Source organism: Aegilops tauschii, chromosome 5 (assembly GCF_002575655.3).
Source record: "Aegilops tauschii subsp. strangulata cultivar AL8/78 chromosome 5, Aet v6.0, whole genome shotgun sequence".
Lineage (NCBI taxonomy): Eukaryota > Viridiplantae > Streptophyta > Magnoliopsida > Poales > Poaceae > Aegilops > Aegilops tauschii.
Genome location: NC_053039.3, coordinates 521353072 through 521379441, shown reverse-complemented (window position 1 = coordinate 521379441; position 26370 = coordinate 521353072). Strand labels below are relative to the sequence as shown.

General features: G+C 45.0%; 2 protein-coding genes, 1 non-coding gene and 1 pseudogene across 3 annotated transcripts; all 4 read right to left on the bottom strand.

The window, feature by feature from the left end:
* Positions 1–19328: 19328 nt before the first annotated feature.
* Positions 19329–19401, bottom strand: TRNAA-AGC (transfer RNA alanine (anticodon AGC)). Its single transcript has one exon. It is a non-coding gene; the product is annotated as a tRNA-Ala (tRNA).
* Positions 19402–20042: 641 nt separating this feature from the next.
* Positions 20043–22294, bottom strand: LOC109763476 (receptor-like protein kinase THESEUS 1). Its single transcript, XM_073498342.1, has one exon. It carries the CDS (start codon positions 22177–22179, stop codon positions 20269–20271), a length of 1911 nt encoding a protein of 636 aa, XP_073354443.1. The 5' UTR covers positions 22180–22294; the 3' UTR covers positions 20043–20268.
* Positions 22295–22947: 653 nt separating this feature from the next.
* On the bottom strand, positions 22948–23952 carry LOC141023101 (receptor-like protein kinase FERONIA). The gene has a single exon (XM_073499414.1). It carries the CDS (start codon positions 23950–23952, stop codon positions 22948–22950), a length of 1005 nt encoding a protein of 334 aa, XP_073355515.1.
* Positions 23953–24010: 58 nt separating this feature from the next.
* LOC109763477 (wall-associated receptor kinase 2-like) lies at positions 24011–25023 on the bottom strand (annotated as a pseudogene).
* Positions 25024–26370: the final 1347 nt, after the last annotated feature.

The following is a 26370-nucleotide window of genomic DNA, read 5'->3' as shown; positions in this document are numbered from 1 at the left end:
CCACGGGGCCCTCCGGGATAGGTGGCCCCACCCGGTGGACCCCCGGGACCCTTCCGGTGGTCCCGGTACAATACCGGTAACCCCCGAAACTTTCCCGGTGGCCGAAACTGGACTTCCTATATATAATTCTTCACCTCTGGACCATTCCGGAACCTCTCGTGACGTCCGGGATCTCATCCGGGACTCCGAACAACTTTCGGGTTTCCGCATACATATATCTCTACAACCCTAGCGTCACCGAACCTTAAGTGTGTCGACCCTACGGGTTCGGGAGACATGCAGACATGACCGAGACGCCTCTCCGGTCAATAACCAACAGCGGGATCTGGATACCCATGTTGGCTCCCACATGTTCCACGATGATCTCATCGGATGAACCACGGTGTCGAGGATTCAATCAATCCCGTATGCAATTCCCTTTGTCAATCGGTATGTTACTTGCCCGAGATTCGATCGTTGGTATCCCAATACCTTGTTCAATCTCGTTACCGGCAAGTCTATTTACTCGTACCGCAATGCATGATCCCGTGACTAACGCCTTAGTCACATTGAGCTCATTATGATGATGCATTACCGAGTGGGCCCAGAGATACCTCTCCGTCACACGGAGTGACAAATCCCAGTCTCGATCCGTGCCAACCCAACAGACACTTTCGGAGATACCCGTAGTGCACCTTTATAGTCACCCAGTTACGTTGTGACGTTTGGCACACCCAAAGCACTCCTAAGGTATCCGGGAGTTGCACGATCTCATGGTCTAAGGAAAAGATACTTGACATTGGAAAAGCTCTAGCAAACGAAACTACACGATCTTTTATGCTATGCTTAGGATTGGGTCTTGTTCATCACATCATTCTCCTAATGATGTGATCCCGTTATCAATGACATCCAATGTCCATAGTCAGGAAACCATGACTATCTGTTGATCAACGAGCTAGTCAACTAGAGGCTTACTAGGGACACGTTGTGGTCTATGCATTCACACATGTATTACGATTTCCGGACAATACAATTATAGCATGAATGATAGACGATTATCATGAACAAAGAAATATAATAATAACCATTTATTATTGCCTCTAGGGCATATTTCCAACAGTCTCCCACTTGCACTAGAGTCAATAATCTAGTTACATTGTGATGAATCGAACACCCATTGCGTCCTGGTGTTGATCATGTTTTGCCCTAGGGAGAGGTTTAGTCAACGGATCTGCTACATTCAGGTCCGTATGTACTTTACAAATATCTATGTCTCCATTTTGAACACTTTCACGAATGGAGTTGAAGCGACGCTTGATATGCCTGGTCTTCCTGTGAAACCTGGGCTCCTTGGCAAGGGCAATAGCTCCAGTGTTGTCACAGAAGAGAGTCATCGGGCCCGACGCATTGGGAATCACCCCTAGGTCGGTAATGAACTCCTTCATCCAGACTGCTTCCTGTGCTGCCTCCGAGGCTGCCATGTACTCCGCTTCACATGTAGATCCCGCCACGACGCTTTGCTTGCAACTGCACCAGCTTACTGCTCCTCCATTCAAAATATACACGTATCCGGTTTGTGACTTCGAGTCATCCAGATCTGTGTCGAAGCTAGCGTCGACGTAACCCTTTACGACGAGCTCTTCGTCACCTCCATAAACGAGAAACATATCCTTAGTCCTCTTCAGGTACTTCAGGATATTCTTGACCGCTGTCCAGTGTTCCTTGCCGGGATTACTTTGCTACCTTCCTACCAAACTTACGGCAAGGTTTACATCAGGTCTGGTACACAGCATGGCATACATAATAGACCCTATGGCCGAGGCATAGGGGATGACACTCATCTCTTCTATATCTTCTGCCGTGGTCGGGCATTGAGCCGTGCTCAATTGCACACCTTGCAATACAGGCAAGAACCCCTTCTTGGACTGATCCATACTGAACTTCTTCAATATCTTGTCAAGGTATGTACTCTGTGAAAGACCAATGAGGCGTCTTGATCTATCTCTATAGATCTTGATGCCTAATATATAAGCAGCTTCTCCAAGGTCCTTCATTAAAAACACTTATTCAAATAGGCCTTAATACTTTCCAAGAATTCTATATCATTTCCCATCAATAGTATGTCATCCACATATAATATGAGAAATGCTACAGAGCTCCCACTCACTTTCTTGTAAACACAGGCTTCTCCATAAGTCTGTGTAAACCCAAACGCTTTGATCATCTCATCAAAGCGAATGTTCCAACTCCGAGATGCTTGCACCAGCCCATAGATTGAGCGCTGGAGCTTGCATACTTTGTTAGCATTCTTAGGATCGACAAAACCTTCCGGCTGCATCATATACAACTCTTCCTTAAGGAAGCCGTTAAGGAATGCCGTTTTGACGTCCATCTGCCATATCTCATAATCATAGTATGCGGCAATTGCTAACATGATTCGGACGGACTTCAGCTTCGCTACGGGTGAGAAAGTCTCATCGTAGTCAACCCCTTGAACTTGTCGATAACCCTTAGCGACAAGTCGAGCTTTGTAGATGGTCACATTACCATCCGCGTCCGTCTTCTTCTTAAAGATCCATTTGTTTTCTATGGCTCACCGCTCATCGGGCAAGTCAGTCAAATTCCATACTTTGTTTTCATACATGGATTCTATCTCGGATTTCATGGCTTCTAGCCATTTGTCGGAATCCGGGCCCGCCATCGCTTCTTCATAGTTCGAAGGTTCACCATTGTCTAACAACATGATTTCCAGGACAGGGTTGCCGTACCACTCTGGTGCGGAACGTGTCCTTGTGGACCTACGAAGTTCAGTAACTTGATCTGAAGCTTCATGATCATCATCATTAACTTCCTCCCCAGTCGGTGTAGGCACCACAGGAACATTTTCCCGCGCTGCGCTACTTTCCGGTTCGGAAGGGGTGACTATCACCTCATCAAGTTCCACTTTCCTCCCACTCAATTCTTTCGAGAGAAACTCCTTCTCCAGAAAGGACCCGTTCTTGGCAACGAAGATCTTGCCTTCGGATCTGAGGTAGAAGGTATACCCAATGGTTTCCTTAGGGTATCCTATGAAGACGCATTTTTCCGATTTGGGTTCGAGCCTTTCAGGTTGAAGTTTCTTGACATAAGCATCGCATCCCCAAACTTTTAGAAACGACAGCTTAGGTTTCTTCCCAAACCATAATTCATACGGTGTCATCTCAACGGATTTAGACGGAGCCCTATTTAAAGTGAATGCGGCAGTCTCTAAAGCATAACCCCAAAATGAGAGCGGTAAATCGGTAAGAGACATCATAGATCACACCATATCCAATAGAGTGCGATTACGACGTTCGGACACACCATTTCTCTGAGGTGTTCCAGGCGGCGTGAGTTGCGAAACTATTCCACATTTCCTTAAGTGTGCACCAAACTCGTGACTTAAATATTCTCCACCACGATCTGATCGTAAGAATTTTATTTTCCTGTCACGTTGATTCTCAACTTCACTCTGAAATTCCTTGAACTTTTCAAAGGTTTTAGACTTGTGTTTCATTAGGTAGACATACCCATATCTACTTAAATCATCAGTGAGAGTGAGAACATAACGATATCCTCCGCGAGCCTCAACACTCATTGGACCGCACACATCGGTATGTATGATTTCCAATAAGTTGGTTGCTCGCTCCATTGTTCCGGAGAACGGAGTCTTGGTCATCTTACCCATGAGGCATGGTTCGCACGTGTCAAATGATTCGTAATCAAGAGACTCCAAAAGTCCATCTCATGGAGCTTCTTCATGCGCTTGACACCAATGTGACCAAGGCGGCAGTGCCACAAGTATGTGGGACTATCGTTATCAACTTTACATCTTTTGGTATTCACACTATGAACATGTGTAACATCACGTTCAAGATTCATCAAAAATAAACCATTGACCAGCGGGGCATGACCATAAAACATATCTCTCAAATAAATAGAACAACCATTATTCTCGGATTTAAATGAGTAGCCATCTCGAATTAAACGAGATCCAGATACAATGTTCATGCTCAAAGCTGGCAGTAAATAACAATTATTGAGGTTTAAAACTAATCCCGTGGGTAGATGCAGAGGTAGCGTGCCGACGGCGATCACATCGACCTTGGAACCATTCCCGACGCGCATCGTCACCTCGTCCTTCGCCAGTCTCCGTTTATTCCGTAGTTCCTGTTTTGAGTTACAAATATGAGCAACCGCACCGGTATCAAATACCCAGGAGCTACTACGAGTACTGGTAAGGTACACATCAATTACATGTATATCACATATACCTTTGGTGTTGCCGGCCTTCTTGTCTGCTAAGTATTTGGGGCAGTTCCGCTTCCAGTGACCACTTCCCTTGCAATAAAAGCACTCAGTTTCAGGCTTGGGTCCATTCTTCGACTTCTTCCCGGTAACTTGCTTACCGGGCGCGGCAACTCCCTTGCCGTCCTTCTTGAAGTTCTTCTTACCCTTGCCCTTCTTGAACTTAGTGGTTTTATTCACCATCAACACTTGATGTTCTTTTCTGATCTCCCCTTCCGCTGATTTTTGCATTGAATATACCTCGGGAATGGTCTTTTCCATCCCCTGCATATTGTAGTTCATCACAAAGCTCTTGTAGCTTGGTGGAAGCGACTGGAGGATTCTGTCAATGACCGCGTCATCCGAGAGATTAACTCCCAGCTGAGACAAGCGATTGTGCAACCCAGACATTCTGAGTATGTGCTCACTAACAGAACTGTTCTCCTCCATTTTACAGCTGAAAAACTTGTCGGAGACATCATATCTCTCGACCCGGGCATGAGCTTGAAAAACCAGTTTCAGCTCCTCGAACATCTCATATGCTCCATGTTTCTCAAAACGCTTTTGGAGACCCGGTTCTAAGCTGTAAAGCATGCCGCACTGAACGAGGGAGTAATCATCAGCACGTGATTGCCAAGCGTTCATAACGTCTTGGTTCTGTGGGATTGGTGCATCACCTAGCGGTGCTTCTAAGACATAATCTTTCTTGGCTACTATGAGGATGAGCCTCAGGTTCCGGACCCAGTCCGTATAGTTGCTGCCATCATCTTTCAGCTTGGTTTTCTCTAGGAACGCGTTGAAATTGAGGACAACGTTGTCCATTTGATCTACAATACATAGTGTAAAGATTTTAGACTAAGTTCATGATAATTCAGTTCATCTAATCAAATTATATAATGAACTCCCACTCAGATAGACATCCCTCTAGTCATCTAAGTGAAACATGATCCGAGTTTAACTAGGCCGTGTCCGATCATCACGTGAGACGGACTAGTCAAGATCGGTGAACATCTCCATGTTGATCGTATCTTCTATACGACTCATGCTCGACCTTTCGGTCCTCCGTGTTCCGAGGCCATGTCTGTACATGCTAGGCTCGTCAAGTCAACCTAAGTGTATTGCGTGTGTTCCGAGGCCATGTCTGTACATGCTAGGCTCGTCAACACCCGTTGTATTTGAACGTTAGAATCTATCACATCCGATCATCACGTGGTGCTTCGAAACAACGAACCTTCGCAGCGGTGCACAGTTAGGGTGAACACTTTCTTGAAATTATTATAAGGGATCATCCTACTTGCTACCGTCGTTCTAAGCAAATAAGATGCAAAAACATGATAAACATCACATGCAATCAAATAGTGACATGATATGGCCAATATCATTATGCTCCTTTGATCTCCATCTTCGGGGTACCATGATCATCTTCGTCACCGGCATGACACCATGATCTCCATCATCATGATCTCCATCATTGTGTCTTCATGAAGTCGTCACGCCAACGATTACTTCTACTTCTATGGCTAACGCGTTTAGCAACAAAGTAAAGTAATTTACATGGCGTTATTCAATGACACGCAGGTCATGCAAAATAATAAAGACAACTCCTATGGCTCCTGCCGGTTGTCATACTCATCGACATGAAAGTCGTGATTCCTATTACAAGAATATGATCAATCTCATACATCACATATATCATTCATCACATCTTCTGGCCATATCACATCACATAGCACTTGCTGCAAAAACAAGTTAGACGTCCTCTAATTGTTGTTGCAAGTTTTTACGTGGTTTGTAGGTTTCTAGCAAGAACGTTTTCTTACCTACGTATGACCACAACGTGATTTGCCAATTTCTATTTACCCTTCATAAGGACCCTTTTCATCGAATCCGTTCCGACTAAAGTAGGAGAGACAGACACCCGCTAGCCACCTTATGCAACTAGTGCATGTCAATCGGTGGAACCTGTCTCACGTAAGCGTACGTGTAAGGTCGGTCCGGGCCGCTTCATCCTACAATGCCGCCGAAACAAGAAAAGACTAGTAGCGGCAATAAGAATTGGCAAACTCAACGCCCACAACTGCTTTGTGTTCTACTCGTGCATAGTAACTACGCATAGGCCTGGCTCATGATGCCACTGTTGGGAATCGTAGCATAATTTAAAATTTTCCTACGCTCACCAAGATGCATCTATGGAGTCTACTAGCAACGAGGGGAAAGGAGTGCATCTACATACCCTTGTAGATCGCGAGCGGAAGCGTTCCAATGAACGTGGATGACGGAGTCGTACTCGTCGTGATCCAAATCACCGATGACCGAGTGCCGAACGGACGGCACCTCCGCGTTCAACACACGTACGGTGCAGCGACGTCTCCTCCTTCTTGATCCATCAAGGGGGAAGGAGAGGTTGATGGAGATCCAACAGCACGACGGCGTGGTGGTGGATGTAGCGGGTCTCCAGCAGGGCTTCGCCGAGCTTCTGCGAGAGGGAGAGAGGTGTTGCAGGGGAGGAGGGAGGCGCCCAAGGCTGTAGGTTGCTGCCCTCCCTCCCCCCCTTTATATAGGCCCCCTGGGGGGGCGCCGGCCCAGGGAGATGGGATCTCCAAGGGGGGCGGCGGCCAAAGGGGGGGAAGGGGTGCCTTGCCCCCCAAGGCAAGGGGGAAGCTCCCCCCTTAGGGTTCCCAACCCTAGGCGCATGGGGGGAGGCCCAAGGGGGGCGCCCCAGCCCACTAAGGGCTGGTTCCCTTCCACTTTCAGCCCACGGGGCCCTCCGGGATAGGTGGCCCCACCCGGTGGACCCCCGGGACCCTTCCGGTGGTCCCGGTACAATACCGGTAACCCCCGAAACTTTCCCGGTGGCCGAAACTGGACTTCCTATATATAATTCTTCACCTCCGGACCATTCCGGAACCTCTCGTGACGTCCGGGATCTCATCCGGGACTCCGAACAACTTTCGGGTTTCCGCATACATATATCTCTACAACCCTAGCGTCACCGAACCTTAAGTGTGTAGACCCTACGGGTTCGGGAGACATGCAGACATGACCGAGACGCCTCTCCGGTCAATAACCAACAGAGGGATCTGGATACCCATGTTGGCTCCCACATGTTCCACGATGATCTCATCGGATGAACCACGGTGTCGAGGATTCAATCAATCTCGTATGCAATTCCCTTTGTCAATCGGTATGTTACTTGCCCGAGATTCGATCGTCGGTATCCCAATACCTTGTTCAATCTCGTTACCGGCAAGTCTCTTTACTCGTACCGCAATGCATGATCCCGTGACTAACGCCTTAGTCACATTGAGCTCATTATGATGATGCATTACCGAGTGGGCCCAGAGATACCTCTCCGTCACACGGAGTGACAAATCCCAGTCTCGATCCGTGCCAACCCAACAGACACTTTTGGAGATACCCGTAGTGCACCTTTATAGTCACCCAGTTACGTTGTGACGTTTGGCACACCCAAAGCACTCCTACGGTATCCGGGAGTTGCACGATCTCATGGTCTAAGGAAAAGATACTTGACATTGGAAAAGCTCTAGCAAACGAAACTACACGATCTTTTATGCTATGCTTAGGATTGGGTCTTGTCCATCACATCATTCTCCTAATGATGTGATCCTGTTATCAATGACATCCAATGTCCATAGTCAGGAAACCATGACTATCTGTTGATCAACGAGCTAGTCAACTAGAGGCTTACTAGGGACACGTTGTGGTCTATGCATTCACACATGTATTATGATTTCCGGACAATACAATTATAGCATGAATGATAGACGATTATCATGAACAAAGAAATATAATAATAACCATTTCTTATTGCCTCTAGGGCATATTTCCAACACTGCTACGGGCTGAGCAAGAACCGTTCTTACCTATGCATCAAAACCACAACGATTTTTGGTCAGGTGTGCTGTTTTAACCTTGAACAAGGACCGGGCGTAGCCACACTCGATTCAACTAAAGTTGGAGAAATTGACTCCCGCCAGCCACCTGTGTGCGAAGCACGTCGGCAGAACCAGTCTCGCGTAAGAGTACGCGTAATGTCGGTCCGGGCCCCTTCATCCAACAATACCGCCAAATCAAAGTATGACATGCTGGTAAGCAGTATGACTATTATCGCCCACAACTCATTTGTGTTCTACTCGTGCATATAACATCTACGCATAAACCTGACTCGGATGCCACTGTTGGGGAATGCAGTAATTTCAAAAAAATTCCTACGATCACGCAAGATCTATGTGATGCATAGCAACGAGCGGGAGAGTGTTGTCCATGTACCCTCGTAGACCGTAAGCGGAAGCGTTATGACAACGCGGTTGATGTAGTCGTACGTCTTCACGATCGACCGATCCTAGTACCGAAAGTACGGCACCTCCGCGATCTGCACACGTTCATCTCGGTGACGTCCCACAAACTCTTGATCCAGCTGAGTGTCGAGGGAGAGCTTCGTCAGCACGACGGCGTGATGACGGTGATGATGAAGGTACCGGCACAGGGCTTCGCCTAAGCACTACCACGATATGACCAAGGTGGATTATGGTGGAGGGGGGCACCGCACACGGCTAAGACAATGATCAACTTGTGTGTCTATGGGGTGCCCCCTCCCCCGTATATAAAGGAGTGGAGGAGGGGGAGGGCCGGCCCTCTCTATGGCGCGCCCTAGGGGAGTCCTACTCCCACCGGGAGTAGGATTCCCCCCCTTGCAAGTAGGAGTAGGAGAGGAAGGAAGGAGGAGAGAGGGAGGAAGGAAAGGGGGGCCGCCCCCCTTCCCAATTCGGATTGGGCTTGGGGGGCGTGCCCCCTCCTAGGCCTCCTCCTCCTCTCTCCCACTAAGGCCCAATAAGGCCCATATACTCCGCGGGGGGTTCCGGTAACCTCCCGGTACTCCGGTAAATGCCCGAACTCACCCGGAACCATTCCGATTTCCAAACATAGCCATCCAATATATCGATCTTTATGTCTCGACCATTTTGAGACTCCTCGTCATGTCCGTGATCATATCCGGGACTCCGAACTACCTTTGGTACATCAAAACACATAAACTCATAATACCGATCGTCACCGAACGTTAAGCGTGCGGACCCTACGGGTTCGAGAACTATGTAGACATGACCGAGACACGTCTCCGGTCAATAACCAATAGAGGAACCTGGATGCTTATATTGGCTCCTACATATTCTACGAAGATATTTATCGGTCAAACCGCATAACAACCTACGTTGTTCCCTTTGTCATCAGTATGTTACTTGCCTGAGATTCGATCGTCGGTATCTCAATACCTAGTTCAATCTCGTTACCGGCAAGTCTGTTTACTCGTTCCGTAATGCATCATCCCGCAACTAACTCATTAGTCACATTGCTTGCAAGGCTTATAGTGATGTGCATTATGGAGAGGGCCCAGAGATACCTCTCCGACAATCGGAGTGACAAATCCTAATCTCGATCTATGCCAACTCAACAAACACCATCGGAGACACTTGTAGAGCACCTTTATAATCACCCAGTTACGTTGTGACGTTTGGTAGCACACAAAGTGTTCCTCTGGTACTCGGGAGTTGCATAATCTCATAGTCATAGGAACATGTATAAGTTATGAAGAAAGCAATAGCAATATAGTAAATGATCAAGTCCTAAGCTAACAGAATGGGTCAAGTCAATCACATCATTCTCTAATGATGTGATCCCGTTAATCAAATGACAACTCATGTGTATGGCTAGGAAACTTAACCATCTTTGATTCAACGAGCTAGTTAAGTAGAGGCATACTAGTGACACTCTGTTTGTCTATGTATTCACACATGTACTAAGTTTCCGGTTAATACAATTTTAGCATGAATAATAAACATTTATCATGATATAAGGAAATATAAATAACAACTTTATTATTGCCTCTAGGGCATATTTCCTTCAGGCTTGGCCCACCAATGTTGACAACATGTGATTGCTCTGCTCAGCATTCAATTTAACAAGACGAAATTATCTTTCCACAAACTCTGCTAATCTTTATAATCTCTACTTGTAAGGGGAACAAGTTACTGAACCAGCAGTACATGTGAATATGTCATAGAACTTCTACTGTTCTACATGGTCTTTATGTAGTAACCCGTGCATTGTATGGTAGATTTGGTAGATTCGATTACTTGTAGCGGTAGCCTACACTCCTAGTGCTGAACTGCAAATCTGTAATATAGTCGTATTGCTATCCAAATTATCTTCTCGCTACATTAGTAGCTTAGGAAGTAAAATCCTCAACCTTGTTTTTTAACCTTTCCCCACTGTTGTCTTTTGTTTACATAAACAGAATGCATCTTGAATATATATACCATGACCAAGTTTTTGGGTGACTATTTGTGTTAGTGTTCTTTGTGTACCAATTGTTTCACTGCAATACTTCTTTGTCTGTACTTGCTGGTTAAAGGTGGTTGATGGACAAACAATTAAATCCAATCAACTACTGAAGTACTGAGCCAACAACCTATTGGTTCAGAGTGTTTTGCATCTTCTACTTGCATTTAATAATGTACTGTGATATTTTAGCAGGCAATGTGTTGGTGATAGTCTGCAAGCTATCGTTATTGTGATATGTGCTCCTTAATTTTACTAGTGCCATTATATGATTTTGCCCCCCCCCACCCCCCTTATTCTTGATTGTTATGTGTTGATTGACAGTTTAAATAGTGTTTGACTTGTGAGGCCAGAAGGTGGTTCACAATATTATTTTTGTATTCTACAGAAAAATGCTCATGGTTTGGTATGCACAGCTTATGCAGAGAGCAAGAGATCAATTGTTCTTTCTCTCGTCTGTCTAAATCGCTATTCGCTAATTCACTGGAATCTTAATGTGCAGACTGATGCGGAATCAAAGTGTTTCAAGAGAATTAAATCCAGTGATGATAATGGCAGTTTCAGAAAAGATGCTGAAGCTAATTCAAGAAATTTGATCAAAATCCTCCGCCACCAAAGCAAGATTTCATCCATGTGAGGGCAAGAAGGGGTCAAGCAACTGACAGCCATAGCCTTGCAAAAAGGGTCAGTTCAATGCGCACTGTTTTCAGTTTTGACTATTCACTATATTGTTTTCAATTTTGAGTACCCCTTAGATTCACATTGACACTGCCCAGTAAAGACGGTTAAAAATTGAAGTGGAAAAGTATACTCTTGCTATACGGCAATTGCAAGTAAACAAGGTGATACGATTACTGAAATCTCTACTTATTTTGACGGGCACGACGTGAGAAAATAACCAAGCGGATGAAAATTCTCCAAGATCTTGTTCCTGGATGTAATAAGGTGCATTTTAATCTCATCAACAAGCATTCAATGTTTTTCATGTTTCCATTCTGTCCGACTAATGTCCTCCCTAGTTTCGTGTCTGTAAATAATTTCCTTTGGAAAGCTTATGCTTCCTTGGTTAGGTTATTGGCAAAGCGTCGGTCCTCCATGAGATAATCAACTATGTACAAGCTTTGGAACGTCAAATTGAGGTATGTTGTGTTACCCTCTATAGTTCAGTTAATAATAAATAGATTGACAATTGCTGTCATCTGCGGTTCCTGTCCATGAAGCTTGAGGCGGTTAATGCCCATGCTCACAATGGGGCCGAGACATTTCCAACTAAAGATGTAAGTCAAACTGCGAACTCAATGGTTAATGTAGCAAAGATGATGGGTACAAAGAAGTAGTACAATATATCTTAGCTCCAATCCTTGATTTCTCAAACTGTGTTGCCAATGTACTATGCATCTCGGCCCTTGATCTGCAATCAGGCCTACTTGACGCATATGCTATGTTGTCATGTTTGTGAACAGCAAAATATATATTAGTGTTAGAGTATGTAATAGGCCTAATGGGCCTGGGCTGGCGGTATAGCCCGTTAGTCTTAGGGTTAATTAGAGATAAGGATCGCTTGCTTAGGGGTCAAGCCTTGCTTGGGAGTCAAGTAAACCTCTCTATATAAAGAGAGAAGACCGTCCAGTGCATTTTTTTACCTTTGGATTCAGGACTGTTCCTTGCGTATTCACACCTTTCATGTATTCCATGGATCTCCGTCGTAATATGTATGGAAGCGACTTTTTCAGATCTCCTGTCAGGTTGTGAAAGCGTAAACCCTTTTCCTTTTCAGTTTTTTTCTTCAGTTTTCAGATCAAAGCTTGAACCTTAGGGCACGTCGTTCTCTTTCTGAATACTGATGATTTGTGCCTTGTTCTCTGGGTAGCAGCAGGAGAAGTTGGTTCCTCGGATTACCCTGGTGTAGCGCTTCTATACTGTATGTTTGGTGCCTTCTGGGTTAGCCTGAGATTGGATGGGCTTCGATCGCATTCCTCAGCCGTTTTTCTTCACTCCGATGTTCACAGTTGCAGCAAGTTTCGTGATTTTGGGACGGCTCCCATCTTTGACAGTTCGTTCTATAGCGCTGGGAGAAGTGGCCTAATGCCAAAGTTCGTTCTACAGCGCTGATCTCCACCATATGGAATCCGTGGAAGACTGGAAGCGGCGCAACGGCAATATTTTTCGCAGAGAAAATGAACCTATGCCCGCGATCTACCGCTGTTGCGCTGATGGCTTGATGCTCCGGTCCGACCGCTATGCCAATGCTCCTCGCAAAGCTCTTCTGCATGATTCTCTTCTATTGGAAATGGTTCAGGCCAGATTTTGCCCGTCCTAGTTCCCTCAGAAGAAAATTCCGCAGATTTGACCATCTCGAGGGAAATCCAGAAATGTAACTCTTGTCAAACACCCAGGGGTTGTCCCGCAAAGAAAAAAACACCCAGGGCTCATGGTGGAACAGCTTTCGACCGTTCATCTCGGCCCTTGATCTGCAATCAGGCCTACTTGATGCAGATGCTATGTTGTCATGTTTGTGAACATCAAAATATATATTAGTGTTAGAGTATGTAATAGGCCTAATGGGCTTGGGCTGGCGGTATAGCCCGTTAGTCTTAGGGTTAATTAGAGATAAGGATTGCTTGCTTAGGGGTTAAGCCTTGCTTGGGAGTCAAGTAAACCTCTCTATATAAAGAGAGAAGACCGTCCAGTGCATTTTTTTTACCTTTGGATTCAGGACTGTTCCTTGCGTATTCACACCTTTCATGTATTCCATGGATCTCCGTCGTAAGATGTATGGAAGCGACTTTTTTCAGATCTCCTCTCAGGTTGTGAAAGCGTAAACCCTTTTCCTTTTCAGTTTTTTTTTCAGTTTTCAGATCAAAGCTTGAACCTTAGGGCACGTCGTTCTCTTTCTGAATACTGATGATTTGTGCCTTGTTCTCTGGGTAGCAGCAGGAGAAGTTGGTTCCTCGGATTACCCTGGTGTAGCGCTTCTATACTGTATGTTTGGTGCCTACTGGGTTAGCCTGAGATTGGATGGGCTTCGATCGCATTCCTCAGCCGTTTTTCTTCACTCCGATGTTCACAGTTGCAGCAAGTTTCCTGATTTTGGGACGGCTCCCATCTTTGACAGTTCGTTCTATAGCGCTGGGAGAAGTGGCCTAATGCCAAAGTTCGTTCTACAGCGCTGATCTCCACCATATGGAATCCGTGGAAGACTGGAAGCGGCGCAACGGCAATATTTTTCGCAGAGAAAATGAACCTATGCCCGCGATCTACCGCTGTTGCGCTGATGGCTTGATGCTCCGGTCCGACCGCTATGCCAATGCTCCTCGCAAAGCTCTTCTGCATGATTCTCTTCTATTGGAAATGGTTCAGGCCAGATTTTGCCCGTCCTAGTTCCCTCAGAAGAAAATTCCGCAGATTTGACCATCTCGAGGGAAATCCAGAAATGTAACTCTTGTCAAACACCCAGGGGTTGTCCCGCAAAGAAAAAAACACCCAGGGCTCATGGTGGAACAGCTTTCGACCGTTCATCTCGGCCCTTGATCTGCAATCAGGCCTACTTGATGCAGATGCTATGTTGTCATGTTTGTGAACATCAAAATATATATTAGTGTTAGAGTATGTAATAGGCCTAATGGGCTTGGGCTGGCGGTATAGCCCGTTAGTCTTAGGGTTAATTAGAGATAAGGATTGCTTGCTTAGGGGTTAAGCCTTGCTTGGGAGTCAAGTAAACCTCTCTATATAAAGAGAGAAGACCGTCCAGTGCATTTTTTTTACCTTTGGATTCAGGACTGTTCCTTGCGTATTCACACCTTTCATGTATTCCATGGATCTCCGTCGTAAGATGTATGGAAGCGACTTTTTTCAGATCTCCTCTCAGGTTGTGAAAGCGTAAACCCTTTTCCTTTTCAGTTTTTTTTTTCAGTTTTCAGATCAAAGCTTGAACCTTAGGGCACGTCGTTCTCTTTCTGAATACTGATGATTTGTGCCTTGTTCTCTGGGTAGCAGCAGGAGAAGTTGGTTCCTCGGATTACCCTGGTGTAGCGCTTCTATACTGTATGTTTGGTGCCTTCTGGGTTAGCCTGAGATTGGATGGGCTTCGATCGCATTCCTCAGCCGTTTTTCTTCACTCCGATGTTCACAGTTGCAGCAAGTTTCGTGATTTTGGGACGGCTCCCATCTTTGACAGTTCGTTCTACAGCGCTGGGAGAAGTGGCCTAATGCCAAAGTTCGTTCTACAGCGCCGATCTCCACCATATGGAATCCGTGGAAGACTGGAAGCGGCACAACGACAATATTTTCCGCAGAGAAAATGAACCTATGCCCGCGATCTACCGCTGTTGCGCTGATGGCTTGATGCTCCGGTCCGACCGCTACGCCAATGCTCCTCGCAAAGCTCTTCTGCATGATTCTCTTCTATTGGAAATGGTTCAGGCCAGATTTTGCCCGTCCTAGTTCCCTCAGAAGAAAATTCCGCAGATTTGACCATCTCGAGGGAAATCCAGAAATGTAACTCTTGTCAAACACCCAGGGGTTGTCCCGCAAAGAAAAAATCACCCAGGGCTCATGGTGGAACAGCTTTCGACCGTTCATCTCGGCCCTTGATCTGCAATCAGGCCTACTTGATGCAGATGCTATGTTGTCATGTTTGTGAACATCAAAATATATATTAGTGTTAGAGTATGTAATAGGCCTAATGGGCTTGGGCTGGCGGTATAGCCCGTTAGTCTTAGGGTTAATTAGAGATAAGGATTGCTTGCTTAGGGGTTAAGCCTTGCTTGGGAGTCAAGTAAACCTCTCTATATAAAGAGAGAAGACCGCCCAGTGCATTTTTTTTACCTTTGGATTCAGGACTGTTCCTTGCGTATTCACACCTTTCATGTATTCCATGGATCTCCGTCGTAAGATGTATGGAAGCGACTTTTTTCAGATCTCCTCTCAGGTTGTGAAAGCGTAAACCCTTTTCCTTTTCAGTTTTTTTCTTCAGTTTTCAGATCAAAGCTTGAACCTTAGGGCACGTCGTTCTCTTTCTGAATACTGATGATTTGTGCCTTGTTCTCTGGGTAGCAGCAGGAGAAGTTGGTTCCTCGGATTACCCTGGTGTAGCGCTTCTATACTGTATGTTTGGTGCCTTCTGGGTTAGCCTGAGATTGGATGGGCTTCGATCGCATTCCTCAGCCGTTTTTCTTCACTCCGATGTTCACAGTTGCAGCAAGTTTCGTGATTTTGGGACGGCTCCCATCTTTGACAGTTCGTTCTACAGCGCTGGGAGAAGTGGCCTAATGCCAAAGTTCGTTCTACAGCGCCGATCTCCACCATATGGAATCCGTGGAAGACTGGAAGCGGCACAACGACAATATTTTCCGCAGAGAAAATGAACCTATGCCCGCGATCTACCGCTGTTGCGCTGATGGCTTGATGCTCCGGTCCGACCGCTACGCCAATGCTCCTCGCAAAGCTCTTCTGCATGATTCTCTTCTATTGGAAATGGTTCAGGCCAGATTTTGCCCGTCCTAGTTCCCTCAGAAGAAAATTCCGCAGATTTGACCATCTCGAGGGAAATCCAGAAATGTAACTCTTGTCAAACACCCAGGGGTTGTCCCGCAAAGAAAAAATCACCCAGGGCTCATGGTGGAACAGCTTTCGACCGTTCATCTCGGCCCTTGATCTGCAATCAGGCCTACTTGATGCAGATGCTATGTTGTCATGTTTGTGAACATCAAAATATATATTAGTGTTAGAGTATGTAATAGGCCTAATGGGCTTGGGCTGGCGGTATAGCCCGTTAGTCTTAGGGTTAATTAGAGATAAGGATTGCTTGCTTAGGGGTTAAGCCTTGCTTGGGAGTCAAGTAAACCTCTCTATATAAAGAGAGAAGACCGCCCAGTGCATTTTTTTTACCTTTGGATTCAGGACTGTTCCTTGCGTATTCACACCTTTCATGTATTCCATGGATCTCCGTCGTAAGATGTATGGAAGCGACTTTTTTCAGATCTCCTCTCAGGTTGTGAAAGCGTAAACCCTTTTCCTTTTCAGTTTTTTTTTCAGTTTTCAGATCAAAGCTTGAACCTTAGGGCACGTCGTTCTCTTTCTGAATACTGATGATTTGTGCCTTGTTCTCTGGGTAGCAGCAGGAGAAGTTGGTTCCTCGGATTACCCTGGTGTAGCGCTTCTATACTGTATGTTTGGTGCCTTCTGGGTTAGCCTGAGATTGGATGGGCTTCGATCGCATTCCTCAGCCGTTTTTCTTCACTCCGATGTTCACAGTTGCAGCAAGTTTCGTGATTTTGGGACGGCTCCCATCTTTGACAGTTCGTTCTACAGCGCTGGGAGAAGTGGCCTAATGCCAAAGTTCGTTCTACAGCGCCGATCTCCACCATATGGAATCCGTGGAAGACTGGAAGCGGCGCAACGACAATATTTTCCGCAGAGAAAATGAACCTATGCCCGCGATCTACCGCTGTTGCGCTGATGGCTTGATGCTCCGGTCCGACCGCTACGCCAATGCTCCTCGCAAAGCTCTTCTGCATGATTCTCTTCTATTGGAAATGGTTCAGGCCAGATTTTGCCCGTCCTAGTTCCCTCCGAAGAAAATTCCGCAGATTTGACCATCTCGAGGGAAATCCAGAAATGTAACTCTTGTCAAACACCCAGGGGTTGTCCCGCAAAGAAAAAAAAACACCCAGGGCTCATGGTGGAACAACTTTCGGCCGTTCATCTCGGCCCTTGATCTGCAATCAGGCCTACTTGATGCAGATGCTATGTTGTCATGTTTATGAACAGTAAAATATATATTAGTGTTAGAGTATGTAATAGGCCTAATGGGCCTGGGCTGGCGGTATAGCCCGTTAGTCTTAGGGTTAATTAGAGATAAGGATCGCTTGCTTAGGGGTCAAGCCTTGCTTGGGAGTCAAGTAAACCTCTCTATATAAAGAGAGAAGACCGTCCAGTGCATTTTTTTACCTTTGGATTCAGGACTGTTCCTTGCGTATTCACACCTTTCATGTATTCCATGGATCTCCGTCGTAAGATGTATGGAAGCGACTTTTTTCAGATCTCCTGTCAGGTTGTGAAAGCGTAAACCCTTTTCCTTTTCAGTTTTTTTTTCAGTTTTCAGATCAAAGATTGAACCTTAGGGCACGTCGTTCTCTTTCTGAATACTGATGATTTGTGCCTTGTTCTCTGGGTAGCAGCAGGAGAAGTTGGTTCCTCGGATTACCCTGGTGTAGCGCTTCTATACTGTATGTTTGGTGCCTTCTGGGTTAGCCTGAGACTGGATGGGCTTCGATCGCATTCCTCAGCCGTTTTTATTCACTCCGATGTTCACAGTTGCAGCAAGTTTCGTGATTTTGGGACGGCTCCCATCTTTGACAGTTCGTTCTACAGCGCTGGGAGAAGTGGCCTAATGCCAAAGTTCGTTCTACAGCGCTGATCTCCACCATATGGAATCCGTGGAAGACTGGAAGCGGCGCAACGGCAAGATTTTCCGCAGAGAAAATGAACCTATGCCCGCGATCTACCGCTGTTGCGCTGATGGCTTGATGCTCCGGTCCGACCGCTACGCCAATGCTCCTCGCAAAGCTCTTCTGCATGATTTTCTTCTATTGAAAATGGTTCAGGCCAGATTTTGCCCGTCCTAGTTCCCTCGGAAGAAAATTCCGCTGATTTGACCATCTCGAGGAAAATCCAGAAATGTAACTCTTGTCAAACACCCAGGGGTTGTCCCGCAAAGAAAAAAAAACACCCAGGGCTCATGGTGGAACAGCTTCGGCCGTTCATCATTGCACTGCTCCTGAAGCTATAACTATAATTTCTGCCCATATTTTTATAAATTTTCAAATAATTGTTGTTATGTACAAAGAAAGAAAAAGAAAACTAGGGCCTAGGAGTATCAAAAACAAATACAACAAAACAACCCTTGTCAGTACCGTGGGAGGGTACTATGATACCACTACACCAGATGCGCTTTGTTGATTTTTTTTCTTTTTCCATATATTTTATCCTCTCATGTACAGTTTTTTTTTTTGAGCAACGCATGAAGGTTTGTAATAGCTCACGCGGTGACAGTTTTGGCAAAGATGTCCATCATCCAACTAAACTGTGATAACTTGACCGATTTTTTTAGAGATGATGAATTTGAATTCTACAGTATATTTCAGTGTTCAGATTTGCAAAAAAAAAGGGACAAAATAATTGGAGAAGCTATAACTATAATTTCTGCCCATATTTTTATAAATTTTCAAATAATTGTTGTTATGTACAAAGAAAGAAAAAGAAAACTAGGGCCTAGGAGTATCAAAAACAAATACAACAAAACAACCCTTGTCAGTACCGTGGGAGGGTACTATGATACCACTACACCAGATGCGCTTTGTTGATTTTTTTTCTTTTTCCATATATTTTATCCTCTCATGTACAGTTTTTTTTTTTGAGCAACGCATGAAGGTTTGTAATAGCTCACGCGGTGACAGTTTTGGCAAAGATGTCCATCATCCAACTAAACTGTGATAACTTGACCAATTTTTTTTTTTGAGCAACGCATGAAGGTTTGTAATAGCTCACGCGGTGACAGTTTTGGCAAAGATGTCCATCATCCAACTAAACTGTGATAACTTGACCAATTTTTTTAGAGATGATGAATTTGAATTCTACAGTATATTTCAGTGTTCAGATTTGCAAAAAAAAAGGGACAAAATAATTGGAGAAGTGGGGTATCGATCCCCATACCTCTCGCATGCTAAGCGAGCGCTCTACCATCTGAGCTACATCCCCTTATGAGATGGTATAAATTAACAACCCTACTTCAACGAAGGGTATCTGGCAGTCTGGCAGAGTAGCATAGGATTTTCTTTTTGCTCTTATATACTCCCTTCGTTCCAAAATAAATGACTCAACTTTGTACTAACTTTAGTACAAAGTTGAGTCATCTATTTTGGAACGGAGGGAGTAGAAGTAACCACTGAAGCTCCTCCCTGAACCTACGTCTGCAGGCAAAGAGACTGGGGATAACCCTTCTGGAAACATATGCATTCCTCGTGTTCCAAATGGCCCAAGCAATCAGTGTGATGACATCCATTGCAAATGGAAGATTGAGCAGGCGAACTATCTGACTGAGCTTTCTAGTATTCAGACATGGTTTGGCAAAGGAACAATGAAACAACAAGTGATCTCTTGTCCTCGATGAAAAAGCTCTTTCTCTGGAGGAGTTTTCTAGTATTCAGCCTGTTATTTATTTTTTTGCGAGAAGTATTCAGCCTGTTAATGATAAGCAGCCAGAAGAAAATCTTATGCTTGAGCTGATTGCAGGAATTGTAGGGTTCTCACTTCTGAGTTGCTTCAGCTTTGTGCGTAGCTTCTTCTGCACCCTAACACTCAGACAGAACAAGATGATACTACAGTACAGTATGATCAAAGGGACGAAACAAAGGAACCAGTTTTATGCATAATGATGATGACCCAACTGAAAACTGTAGCCAGCGCAAGACCAAATGGACATAATAGTGCAGGCGAACGCCTGACAAAAACTCGCTTCGGAAAAGGAAGGGACAGAAATTGCAGTATACATGTAATTCTCTGGCATGATCTGTCAGTGGAGAGAGCATTGACAGTAGGAAAAACTGGTGACCACTTCCTGCCTGCTCATCGTGGCATTAGCAATTCGGAATCGGAATCCACACCACCATCAGAAGCACATTCCATGCCATCGTCTTTGAAGGTTGATACCGAACCACAATGGCTGGAATCATCGTCTTCTGCAAGGTACATCTCCAGGTTCAGACGGCGCTCTGTCCTTGAAGGACCATTAGTGTCATCATCGCCTGGCGTCTCATCATCAAGGCTTCCGCTTTGTTCTGTGAGGCACATCTCCAGCTTCTCAAGCACTTCTTGCATTGTAGGGCGATCGATACCACGATCACTAACACATTTCTCAGCAATCTCCACAAACTTCTTCAAGCACCGCGGAGCAATCTTTCCTTCAAGATAGGGATCAACAATCAGATCAAGGATGCCCTTCTTCTGGCAACTAAGGGCACATTCTACCAAGTGAGCTTGTCTTTCTGGAAGATAGGGATCATAAGCAGCCCGAGCACACAAAACCTCAAACAGTACGACACCAAAAGAATACACATTGGATTTCTGTGTTAGTTGCCTAGTGCAGTAAAATTCAGGATCGACACAACCCAGACGTCCCATATGCAGTGTGGGGGTCACATCCGTGCTATCCTGCCGCAGAGAGACTGTACTTGAAAACTTGCCAACCAATCTCTCATCTAGGAGAATGTTTGTTGTCGACACATCAAAAGGGATGGTGGCACACTCGTGAAGGTAATGCAGGGCACGGGCAGCACCAATGCAGACGTCTAGACGCTGCCTCCAAGTAAGCGGTGGCTCCTCGGTGTTGTTAGCGTAAAGGTTCCCACGCAGGCTGCCACGAGCCATGTAGTCGTAGATCAGTATCCTCTGGTTTTTCTCTTTCCAGTAACCGACCAATGATACGAGATGATGATGGCGGAGCTTTGCCATCATCGCTATCTGTGTCTGGAACTTACTCACATCCTGCTCACCTCTGCCAGGTTTGATAGCCACCTTGGTTGCCCCACCATCAATCACTCCATAGTAAACTGTACCAGATCCACTCTGAGCAACAACGTGTGACTCATCAAAGTTTCTTGTCGCAGATTTCATCTCCCTAAGTGAGAAATGGCGGCACAAGTTGGATGGGAGAGATTGTGGCGTGACTGGGCTTGCAGATTGCCAGTTGTTCCCGGCTGCTGGCTTGTTCCTCCACCCCCAAGGAAAAATAGTTGGTGTTTGTTTTCCTTGAACTTGAGTTTTCTGAAGCGCCCGAAGACGTTGTGCCACATCTCTCATCTCAGGGCGTCTATCTATCTCCATTCTCAAGCATTGTCCTGCTAGCTTTGCAACCCCTTCAAGTACCTTCATGTTGTTCTGGCTTGAGATTTCAACATCGAACAACTCTCTCACCTTTCTCTTCTCTGTTACAAGAGATTGGGTAAAACATTCAACTATGCCGGTCTCCCCATTTCTTGTTGTTGCCTTTTTCTTCGTAATCAATTCAACCAGAACGATTCCAAAGCTATAAACATCACTCTTTGGGGTGAGTCGCCCGCTGCGAGCAAACAAAGGGTCCATGTAACCTATGCTCCCTATTACATGCTCAGTGAAAAGGGTCGAGTCTGTGTTGACAAGTCTTGATATTCCAAAGTCAGATATTTTTGCATTGAAGTTGTCATCTAATAGTATATTGGCAGACTTGATATCACCATGAATGACCTGAGTATACATTTGTGAATGCATGTAGCACAATGCCTCTGAACACTCCACCGCGATACGCAGTCGTGTGTCCAATGTGATGGGAATGCGTTCATGGTGAAGAACATTGTTGAGGTTCCCTTTAGATATATACTCACTGACTATCATTAGGGCATTTTCCTTGGCACAGTAGCCTATGAGCCTAACTACATTCTTGTGGTTGATTTCACAGTGGACTTTCAGCTCTTTTGCAAAAATTTCTTCTATATTACTCATGAATCTCTTGACTGCAACTGTTGTTCCATCTTGGAGAACACCTTTTAAACTTCTCCGAAGCCGCCTTTTCCAATGATAGTTTTGTAGTTGCTGGTAATTCTTTTTATCTCACCCTCCGCAAATTTGGCCATCTCAACAACAAATGTAGGTATTGTCAAACACCCAGCCAGGGTTCATGCTGGAACAGCTCTAGGCCATTCATTATTTGCACTGCTCCTGAGACCTGAAGCTATAATATGTCTGCTGCTCGCTTCTGAGCTGCCTACGCAGCTTCTTCTGCGTACTGACTGAAGTTGAGAAGAAACCAAGGTCCTAGTCATATCAATGCTGAGAAGAAACCTGACAGCCATCCCAACTGAGAACTAGGTGACCATCCAAAACATTGCAGAACACCTGTTTACGGGTTGATTGCCGCCAAAGAAGGGGGCGTTGTCAACTGATGCAATCAGGCAGGCACTGCTGTAGCCAGCGCGAGACCAACAGGATAAATAGTGCGGGAGAAGGACCGAAGAAATCCATCACAACACCCGGATAACGAAAAGCATGAAGAAAGACATAGTACACAATACTTGCTTCCGAAAAGAAGGGACATAATATGCAGTATGCATGTATGGAATAATTCTCTCGACCATGAGCATTAGCAGTTAGGAAAATTGGCGGTGGAAGCACTTCTTGCCTGCTCACAAGAAATTGGCAATTAGCAATCCATGCTATCAGCAACTTGCTCGCTCATCCCCAACCATGCCGTCGTCTACAAATGTTGATACCTCAGTGGTCATTACCATAGCTGGAATCATTGTCTTCTCCAGGGGACGCCTCCAGGTTCAGCTGTTGTTCTCCCTTCGAAAGACAATTAAAGGCATTAATGTCATCATCGCCTGCCATCTCATCACCAAGGCTTCCGCTTTGTTCTGCAAGACACGATTCCAGGTTCTCAAGCACTTGTTGCATTGTGGGGCGACCGATACAACGATCACTAACACATTTCACAACAATCTCCATAAATTTCTTGAAGCACCGTGGAGCAATCTTTCCTTCAAGATAGGGATCAATAATCAGATCAAGGATGCCCTTCTTGTGGCAATTAAGGGCATATTCTACCAACACAGCTTGTCCGATTCGACGTCTAGGTTCATAAGCAGCCCGAGCACACAAAACCTCAAACAGCACGACACCAAAATCATATACATTTGATTTCTCTGTTACTTGCCTCTTGTGGTGAAATTCAGGAGCATAACTACGGGAACGGGAATAAGAGCCTGTGCTCACGTTTGCGACATCCTGCGGCAGTGATACTTCAATTGAAATCTTGCCAACCAATCTCTTATCTAGGAGAATGTTGGACATTGTCAAATAACTGCGGATGATGGAACACTCGTGAAGGTAGTGCAGGGCACGAGCAGCACCGATGCAGACGTCTAGATGCTGTCTCCAAGTAAGCGGTGGCTCCTCGGTATTGTTTGCGTAAAGCGGTGGCTCCTCGGTATTGTTAGCGTAAAGGTTCTCACGCAGGGTGCCACGAGCCATGCAGTCGTAGATCAGTATCATCTCGTTTTCCTCTTTGCAGTAACCGACCAATGATACGAGATGATGGTGGTGGAGCTTTGCCATCATCGCTATCTCTGTCTGGAACTTACTCAAATCCTGGTTATCTCTGACATGTTTGATAGCCACCTTGGTTGCTCCCGCATCAATCATTCCATAGTAAACTATACCAGATCCACCCTGACCAATAAGGTGCGACTCATCAAAGTTTCTTGTCGCAGATTTCATCTCCCTAAGTGAGAAAATGCGGCACAAATTGGATGGCAAAGATTGTTGCATGACTGAGCTAGAAGATTGCTGGTTGTTTTGAGCTGCTGGCTTGTTCCTCCACCCCCAAGGAAAAATAGTTTGTTTTCCTTGAACTTGAGTTTTCCAAAGTGCCTGAAGACGTTGTGCCACCATCTCTCATCTCAGGGCGTCTATCCATTTCCATCTTCAAACATTGTCCTGCTAACTTTGCAACCTCTTCAAGAACCTTCATGTTGTTCTGGCTTGAGATTTCAACATCGAACAGCTCTCTCATCCTTCCCTTCCCTGTTGCAAGAGCTTGGGTGAAACATTCAATTATGCCGATCTCCCCATTTCTTATTGTTGCCTTTTTCTTTGTAATCAATTCAACCAGAACGATCCCGAAACTGTAAACATCACTCTTTGAGGTAAGACGCCCACTGCGAGCAAACAAAGGGTCCATGTAACCTATGCTACCTATTACATGCTCAGTGAAAAGGGCTGAGTCTGTGTTAACAAGTCTTGATATTCCGAAGTCAGATAATTTTGCATTGAAGTTGTCATCTAATAGTATATTTGCAGGCTTGATATCACCATGAATGACCCGAGTATACATTTGTGAATGCATGTAACTCAGTGCCTCTGAACACTCCACTGCGATCCGTAGTCGTATATCCAACGTCATGGGAATGCATTCATGGTGAAGTACATCGCTAAGGTTCCCTTTAGATATATACTCACTGACTATCATCAGGGCATTTTCCTCGGCACAATAGCCTATAAGCCTAACTACATTCTTGTGGTTGATTCCACAGTGAACTTTGAGCTCTTTGGCAAAATTTTCTTCTACATTACACATAAATTTCTTGACTGCAACTATTCTTCCATCTTGGAGAACACTTTTGTAAACTTCTCCAAAGCCACCTTTTCTGATGATAGTTTCATAGTTGCTGGTAATTCCTCTTATCTCCCCCTCGGCAGAGCATTTTATGTTATGATTGCTGTATGATAACCACTTTGATCTGTCATCCCTTGGATCATTTCTGTCACCATACTTTCTCGAAGGTCCATCTTATGAAAGTGAAGTAGCAAAGACTGAGTATACTGGTTAGCTTCGACTAGTATGCTGTATACATGGACTTGACCTGAAAAATAGTTTCCAAAAGTGTGAAACTCAAATCTCAGCTAACCAGAGTTATCAACAACATAAGAGTACTCTGTAGAATCAATGATTAGCAAGTGATTTGTGGCCACATTAGATGCCTATGTACTAACGAAAACATTGATGTGCATTATTTTAAAGGTAGTTTGTCATAAAAGATCTTCTCTAGCTGTTGAAGGTTAGGAAGTTGACCAAAAGATGGGGTAAGAGTCGATTTCAGTCTCCAATACATAAATCAGGAGGATAAAGTGCTGGACTTCCCGATTTAATAACAGAACATATTCTCTAGGTGATGAAGAATAAACATTGTCTGGTTTAATTATAATAAGCCTAGGTTGCTTCTTCAGTAATTTGCAAAAAATGTAGGAAAATATTTAATTTTGTTGCTGGACTTCATTGATGGAGGGAATGCATCCATAAGGAAAGGTCGAAATACTAGATGGGAGATAGCAAGATAAATCATTATCGTTCAGTTCTACTGTGGTATTAACTGTTTTTCTTTGCGAAACAACCTTCCATTACCAAAGAGATAATGGAACAAAACACGAAGCAGCATCCAGGTGCTTTCTGACAGGAAAAAGAATACCGTAAAGAGTATTGGTATGTGGGTACCATCTGGCATTTTGTTTGGTTTCGGACCAATAAAGGTGTCAAATTACGTTACTGTGTTTGGTTATTTACCAACGCAAGCTCAGTTCTAGCCTCAAGCGGTTGCTTTCACCACTAGCTCACAAACACTACATCGACGTAGTTCAAGGGCTTCAGACTATAATTTTTTAACAAACATTGTTCATACACCAAGTGCATCAGACACACCGATACAAGTTCAGAACTAAATATAAATAAACAAACTCTGAAGAACTGTTTACAAAGAACAAATAATAAAATTGATGTTGTTATGTCAGACAAAGAGCTTCTGCTCCCCGTCTCTAAAGTGGGTTCTCAGCTCTGCTCACCAAGTTTTTCTCCTCTCTTTTTTTACGGGATTTCCAAGGAAACAATGAACATAATGTTGAGTATATGTGTTATGTGCATATTATGTATTGGGCCCGCCTCCTAGTTCTTTGTATAGTTGAGGTCCGTGGCCCACCGTTGTACATCATATATATGTGCCTATGCACGAGAGTAATATATCGTGCAATTCACATATTCTACATGGTATCAGTTTTTTTGGTTTTCATCCTCGCCTCCGCTGCCGCCGCCGCCGCGCGCCTCCTCCACCGCCGCCGCCGCTCGTGCGTCTCACGCACCGGTCG

Bases quoted from the DNA above. Each gene is read 5' to 3' on its own strand.
- LOC109763476 (XM_073498342.1), bottom strand. From the start codon at position 22,179: ATGAGTAATATAGAAGAAATTTTTGCAAAAGAGCTGAAAGTCCACTGT.
- LOC141023101 (XM_073499414.1), bottom strand. From the start codon at position 23,952: ATGAAATCTGCGACAAGAAACTTTGATGAGTCGCACCTTATTGGTCAG.